This window comes from Pteropus vampyrus, unplaced genomic scaffold (genome assembly GCF_000151845.1).
Source record: "Pteropus vampyrus isolate Shadow unplaced genomic scaffold, Pvam_2.0 Scaffold124, whole genome shotgun sequence".
Taxonomy (NCBI): domain Eukaryota; kingdom Metazoa; phylum Chordata; class Mammalia; order Chiroptera; family Pteropodidae; genus Pteropus; species Pteropus vampyrus.
This window is the reverse complement of record NW_011888905.1, coordinates 2,349,062-2,355,957: the sequence shown is the minus strand read 5'-3', so window position 1 is coordinate 2,355,957 and position 6,896 is coordinate 2,349,062. Positions and strand designations below refer to the sequence as shown.

At 62.0% G+C, this 6,896-nt stretch overlaps 1 protein-coding gene across 3 annotated transcripts in view; it reads right to left on the bottom strand.

The window, feature by feature from the left end:
- Positions 1 to 542: 542 nt before the first annotated feature.
- ADAR (adenosine deaminase, RNA specific) overlaps positions 543 to 6,896 on the bottom strand; it is a 35,617-nt gene continuing 29,263 nt past the window's right edge. For all 3 annotated transcript variants that reach the window (XM_023534340.1, XM_023534339.1, XM_023534341.1), the window contains 7 exons: positions 6,377 to 6,470; positions 6,152 to 6,274; positions 5,801 to 5,934; positions 4,210 to 4,392; positions 3,600 to 3,712; positions 3,199 to 3,326; positions 543 to 3,090 (listed from right to left, as the gene is read on the bottom strand). In XM_023534340.1, coding sequence (XP_023390108.1) covers positions 2,853 to 3,090; positions 3,199 to 3,326; positions 3,600 to 3,712; positions 4,210 to 4,392; positions 5,801 to 5,934; positions 6,152 to 6,274; positions 6,377 to 6,470 — 1,013 coding nt within the window. In that variant the 3' untranslated portion in view covers positions 543 to 2,852. The remainder of the gene's footprint in view (positions 3,091 to 3,198; positions 3,327 to 3,599; positions 3,713 to 4,209; positions 4,393 to 5,800; positions 5,935 to 6,151; positions 6,275 to 6,376; positions 6,471 to 6,896) is intronic.

Genomic DNA, 6,896 nt, shown 5'->3' with positions numbered 1-6,896 from the left:
TGGCTTCGTGCGACTCCGCCTTGCCGCCGTGTCCTCTGGTCTATCACTTTTAAAAAGTTGAGAATGAGTCCCGTAGACATTCTGGACTGAATTACAATGTATAAAGTGCATTCTCTTGAAATCTCAGATGGAGAAATATTCTGGAAGCCACCTACAAAGTCAAAGGCAAATGGCCTGTCTCCTAAGACTGCAGGCGGCCAGTCCTGGTGGGGGCTGCAGCTCTGCTGCAAACATGCACGCTCTAGGGTTGGGGCGGGGGAGGGCGCTGTAGAACACGCCTCGAGGTGAGGCACCTGCTACATATGTAGTGACATCATCCCAAGGGGCGTTTTCCTGCGCTGGACCTTGAAATCTTGCCTGTCGGGTCTCTGAGAACAAGCTGTTTGAGGGTGGGCTCTGGCAGGGGTGAGGGTACCTGGGATGCCGCACCCCACCCAGACACAAGCTCACCTCCCTCTCCTGAAGCTGTTAGATGCGGCCTGTACTGTCACCAGAAATCTCTCTGCCCCACGCTCACCTCCCCCAAGAACCAAGCCTGCAGATTTCTACCGATTCTGTGAACTTTTTATTTAGAGGAATGTATATTATTAGTTATCAGGGGACACAGAAAAGCAGAATCAAAAAGCAGACGGCAGCCGTCAAGGTCAAGTCCACGCTTGGGCTCTTCCTCATTCTGCTCTTGGAGTCACTGCCAAGACCCCCAAAACCAATAGTCTCTTCCACATGAGTCAAAGAAATAGCTTCAAGCAGTGATGATATTTACAAGTGATTATTCAAAAATGCACAATTGCCACAGTTCAGACAAATCAACTACAAAGATCATTTTAAAAAAAAGATGAGGGGCAGGGAGAAGGGGGTCCTGCTTATTAAAAACAGAGACTGGACAAGAAAGTGAAGGGGACACCAGGCTGGGGCAGCCTCCTGTCCTGTGTGCCTCGGGTGTGGGGTGTGGCCGTGCAGGGCCCAATACGGGCTTGTTTCCAGGGGACTCCACTTTACTCCAGGGATGCCTCGCTCTACTCCACAAGGCTGCTGGACAAGACTTGGGGTGAGCGGGACGCTGGTCTTCGAGAGCCACGAGCTCCGGGCAAAGGGCCGATGCCCGAGGGGCCCAGAGGGCCACCCTCCAGCTTGAAGAACCACGGAGACCAGTGGCCTGCCTGGTGGGACTGGCTAACATGCCCCCTGCAGAGTCGCAGGACCGGGGTAGGCAGCCCCTCCCGCCGGGGCGGGCAGTTTCCCTACCTGCTCCCCACGAAGCTTTGGTTCTGCAAAGATGCCTTAGTGTATGAAACAAACTCGGGGCTTCTCAACTTTGGGGAACAGAAGCTACAAGAACACAGGGGTGAACGTGGGTGCTCCTACTGGAGACGTGGGCAGGCGGTGGCTGACAAGGCTGGAGTCTGCGGGCGGGGGAGGGTAAAGAACCGCGCAGGGCGCCGCCTGCCAAGTTCACGGGTGAAGAGAGGTAACCTCTGGACAAGAGAAGCTGGCTCAGGTCTCGGGGAGGCAGGGCCTCTGTGCTGCTCTTGAGTGTGTCCGGCTGACCGGCCCTCAGCCAGACTGCACGGAGGGGCCCACGCCCTGACCCCGGAGTCAACGTGGGCCTGGGGTGTGAGCCAGGGACCCCCCCGCCACGGAATCTGACAACCTGGCCTCTCACCTACAATGGCTGCCATCTGTCAACCCTAAAAAGATTCCCTAACAGGTGGGGAGACCTCAGGTCTGTGACCTGCCCATGAACGACCTTCTGAAGCCACCTGGCAAAACTAAAGCACTTAAATGGAAAATTGTCTGGATCTTAGATCTGTGCGATCACAGGCCACCTGCGGTAGTTAGGAATCGCCGTTTATGGCATTCTTTCAAACACTGCTCTACCCGCGAGCTCGTCCACTCCCCTTGCTGTGACTGAAGTGACGTGGGATGGCGACCTGCCCAACGTCATTTTCCACCCTCATTCTTGCCAAATCCTGATTATCTAAGCAGAGACGGCTGGCCGTCCAGCACGTGTCCAGGGCTCCTCCTGCCAGATGGCTGGGGTTCAGCCCTGAGCCCCCTGCAGGACGAGTTCCTAGGAATGCTTGAGGAGGGGAGCCGGGAGCCTAGAGCTACGGCAAGGCATGTCTGCACCCCCAGGGAGTGGTCTGGGTCACCCCTGCAGGGAACACCTCGGCCCCTGCCGAGGGATGCACTTCTGAGCGGCCGCTTCGCCGGCCTCTCGCTTCCCCCAGCTGGCTAAAGTGCAACATCTGAAGGTGACCAGGTGTCGTCTGCCGATTCCGACCACACTGGCATCGGTAACAGCTGACCGCGGTTTCGAACTCCTGCCCCCGTGAATGTTCCACCAAATTCTTCGAGTTCATCTCTTTGCCCTCTTGGAGGAAAAGGAGAAACCTGACCCCAAGGAAGGGATCTCAAAACGGGGGGCAGAGGGGCCCGCAGACCTACGAAGGAAGCCACCGGTCCCGACACGATTCACAGCGTGGGCTGGAACGACCACCACAGAGGTCGGGGCAGCAAACTGGGAGAGGACACGGAACGACCACCACGGAGCGGGCAGGAAATGGGCTGCAGGGGCCAGTGACGGCTTCCGCTCTGAGTGGGAAGGCGCGAACCCGCCCGTCTTCCTGTGGCTCTCTCCCTGTGCTGGGGAAAGCAGCGGGCCTGGCGGGGCCCGGCCGGCCATTCCCGACGAACGAGGGCGGACGGCAACCCTAAGGTCTCGGTGTCACCAACCGTGGCTCCACGAAAAAGAAGAACGAACAGGAAAGGAAGAAAAAGGCCCCGTGACCGACGTGGCGCGGGAGCTGGGCCCCGGCGTGCGCACCCCAGCCCCCCGTGGCCGGCGCGCACTATACTGGGCAGAGGTAGAAGTTCTTCTCCTCCTGGGGCTTGCTGATCCAGTTCCCATAGCCCATGTCCTTCAGGCCCTTCTTGAAGTAGTTCTTGGCTGCCTCGTAGTCACGGGCAGCCTTCTTGGCCTCGCCGTAGGAAAGCTTGAGCAGGTCCCTGCGGCCCCGGAAGGAGCAGAGCTTCTTAAACAGGAGGAAGATGTTCTTCTTGGAGACGCGGGACAGTTCGCTCCGTGGCCTGCAGGACAAAGGCACCCGCTGCCCACCTGGGACAAGAGCAGGTGGGGTGCCGGGCGCGGGCGGACGGGGAGCCCTGGGGAATCTCTCGCTACGCCCCGCTCCTTACCCATCCACTGTGCCCCGGGTCCCGTCCAGGATCTCCAGGTCACAGCCGTCGGCCAAACACCAGTTGACGCTGGTCTCCTTCGTCTTCCCGGACTGCCGTTTGGAGTCGTACACGCTGACTCGGCCAACCTAGGGCACCGGGGGAAAGACGGGGAGCTCAGCGGAGGCCGCGGGAAGCGCGTGCAGGCCCCGACCTCCCCCAGCGTGGACTGCCTGGCCGAGGCCCCAGGCACACTAAGCCCACCTCGGTGCAGACCAACCGCAGACTAGAGGGAGGGAGGGAGGGGCGAGTCCCTGGGACGCCAGCGAAGGCCCCTGCCCGCGCCGTGCGCTTTGCTCTGCACACGAGGCCGCGTGACAGGGAGCAGACTGTCGAGGGAGGGCTGGGCGGGGTGGCAGCACCTTGGGGTGGTTGACGGTAAAGGGAGGCTGTAGTCCGTCCTCAAATGCACTCCCATCTCTTGTCACACGACAGCAAATGGCACGGGTCAGGTGCCCTTGGCTGAAAAGGTAACCTAGGCAGGAAACGGAAAGACACACACGCGTTTGCACCCAGTGCTGTCGGAGGCCGAGGGTGGGTATGGGTGTGTGTGGGGGTCTGAGGGCGCAAAACAGTCGTCAAGACACAGACACGGCTCCCTCATTAGGAAGGAGGCACCTCCTGAGTGTGGCTGCCTGGGACACACACGGGGTCATCGAGCACTCGAGCACGGGGTGTGGGTGCCAGGTGAGGCCGTGGGGTCAAGGACACGAGACGCTGTGGTTTCGAGCTGCCGCGGTGCTTTAACTCGTCTTGAAGAGACCCGCCTGGCACGTCCCTACCTGGGCCTGCTGCCTAAGCCACTCCTCCCGCCACGGCACACAGGACACTCAGCGGCAGTCGCCGACCACTGAGCCGGACACACTGAGAGCAGGGACATCACGCTAACGCCTGGCACTGAAGCACACGCTCTGCTGAGATGTGGACGCTAAGACGACGGGCTGGTTCCGGCTCCCAGGGCAGGTCCCTTACCGAGCGTGACAGATTTGAGGTACACGGGCTGCAGGAAGTGGGTCAGCAGCGCCCCTTGCAGGCCGAGCACGTTCCAGCGGAGGATTTTGTCACTACAGGACATGGTACGGAGTCGCTCCCCGAGGCGGATGCCGTCCCACGTGGGCACGATGTCGCTGGACTCCACCGGGATCGTGCCCTCCCCTGTGAGAGACGCAGTCAGACCCCGGCGCCCCCTGGCATGGCTCACACCTGACTCGCGGGCCACGGCCACTCGCCCCCGCGCTCCCCACCCGTTTCACAGCAGCCACCGAGTGCTGGGCGACCGTGGTGCGCAAAACCGAGCGAGATCCTTGTGCTAGAAAATGTGGGGCGCGGGGCAGAAAGGGAACGGAACGGACAGGAAGCAGCGAGCCCACACAGGCGTGGGGGTTCTGGCAGGGGGCGGTGCTGGGCTGTGAGGGGCGTGACCGGAGGGCGCAGGGACACCTCTGGGACAGCGGTGTCAGGGCAGCCGGGACCCGAGGGAGGAGCAGCCGCTGGGTGAGTGTTTCGGACCCGGGGACACCCGGTCTGCTCCTGTGGTGGCTCATTTCTCCCAAATGACAGCTTCACGGAGAGAATTCGCCCGTTTAAAGCATGCGTTTCAGTGACTTTTAGTCCATTCACAGAGGACATTTCGACACCCCCGGAAGAAACCTCCTGCCCCGAGCAGTCACACCCCACGGCCCCGCCCCTCGCAACCGCTCGTCTGCTTCCGGTCGCCGTGGATTTGCTTCTTCTGGGCGCGTCACATAAGTGCAGTCACGGCACACGTGACCTGTGTGCCCAGCGCCCACGTCCGGCACACACCCCACTCCTCTTCACGGCCAAGTCCGCCCCATCGTGTGGATTATCTCGTGGTGTCCACCCTCCCGTCACGTCACTCTGCTTTTCGCCACCGTGAGTGGCACTGCCATGGACGTTTCTCTGGACACACACCTCACTTCTCTTGGAGACCCAGGAGTGGGTGGCTGGGCCCAGGGCCGCTGTGTTCACACTTGAGGGCTATGGGCGGGGAAGTGACATGACCTGTTCATGTCTGAGGGTCACTCTGGTGACTGTATGATGGCCTGAGGGGGGCAGGCGGGGTCGTGAGGAAACAGCGAGGTATGGGAGGGCAGTGGAGGAGGAGCCGGCCGACAAGGCGGAGCGCGGCAGCCAACCAGCTGAGAGGTGGGCCGGGCACGTGGCGCCTCCTGTGGCCTCCTCAGGCTTGGATCTGGGTCACTTCCTTTCACTCTCTCCCCGTCCCCCAGAGATGACCCTACGACCCCCACGGCTGTGGAGGTCCGTGACAGGCGCATGACCCGCAAATGGTATTCCAGCCGGGCTCCCTCCTGAGCTCTAGGCGGTACCCCCACATCACACTGGATGTGGGGAGCCCAACTACCAAATGCAAAATGGAATGCTGACCTTCCTACAGACCTCGCCCCTACCCGGTCCTCTCTCCCTGTGAACAAGACTCTGTTATCCCAGCAACTGATGGCCAAACCCCAGCGGCCACCCTGTGTCCCTGTGACGGGTCTGGGCCTGGCCGCGCCTCTGTGGGGATGCAGGCCGTGTCACTCACCGTTCTCTACCTTGGTGCGGAGCTTGCCTTGCTTGGGGTTCTCGAAGACAGGGTAGTGGCGAGGGTCTGTGCTCTCCACCGCACGGTCACTGCAGGACTTGTCAAAGAGGGCGCCGTCCCCACACGGGGCCGTGCTGCAAGACAGGGGCACCGGTCAGGCGGTCGGGACTTGCTCAGCGGGCACCTCTCGCCAGTCCCCTGGCTCGGAGCCGTCCTGCCGAGGTGACCGGGGCGGGCCACTGCACAGCGGCACGCGCAGGCTGCAGCGGGCCCCGCGGACCAGGGGAGCGTTCGGACGCTGGCCCCACGGCTGGCAGGGCCAGCTCTGGCGACAATGGAGCCCGCACCGACCTGATGTAGAGATGGAAGGACACGGTCTTCTTTATCTGCAGCTTTTCCCCGCCCTTGGCAGGCTCGAAGATGCTGTCCTTCGCGGTCTGGGGGTTGTACTTCATCAACTCGCTGTAGAGAAACCTACGGGAGGAGGGCTCAGGTGACGGCTGGGTCCTGGGGTGGCGGTCGCTTGTCATGACCTCGAGCAGGAGGCCTTCCCGCCGCACACCCCTCCCGGCTCACCTGATGAAGCCTCTGCGAGAGATGATCTCTGCGTGGCAGTCGTTGACGGTCTCGCCCTTGAGGCTCAGCGAGTCCCCCTTCACGCAGCGGTTCCCTGGGGAGGCGTCCACGGCAAGCGTGACGTGTCAAAGGGCAGTGGGCGAGGGGTGCTCGCCAGCACCGAGACGGACACGGCCTCGGCTCCCCAGACCCGCCCCGCTCTCCCCTGGGGGGGCGAGCATTCCCTCCCCGCCGAGGTCACCGCAGGGACGTGAGGCCTAGCGAGACCCCCGCCTCCTGGCCTGGACCTCGCCCCCAGCGGAGGACAAGGAGGACGAGCTCCCGCACCGCACGGACCTGTCCCCAAGCTGACCACGACGCCCAGGTCCTCGGAGTCTTTCTTCATGATGATGGCGGCCAGGATCTTGCGGCCAAGCAGGGAGGGCTGGAAGCTGTTGGTGAGGGCGTTGAAGCACCGGTGGCTGAGCATGGCTATCTGGTCGTGGAAGGTGCTGCCGGTGAGCGGGAGCTGTGGGGACAG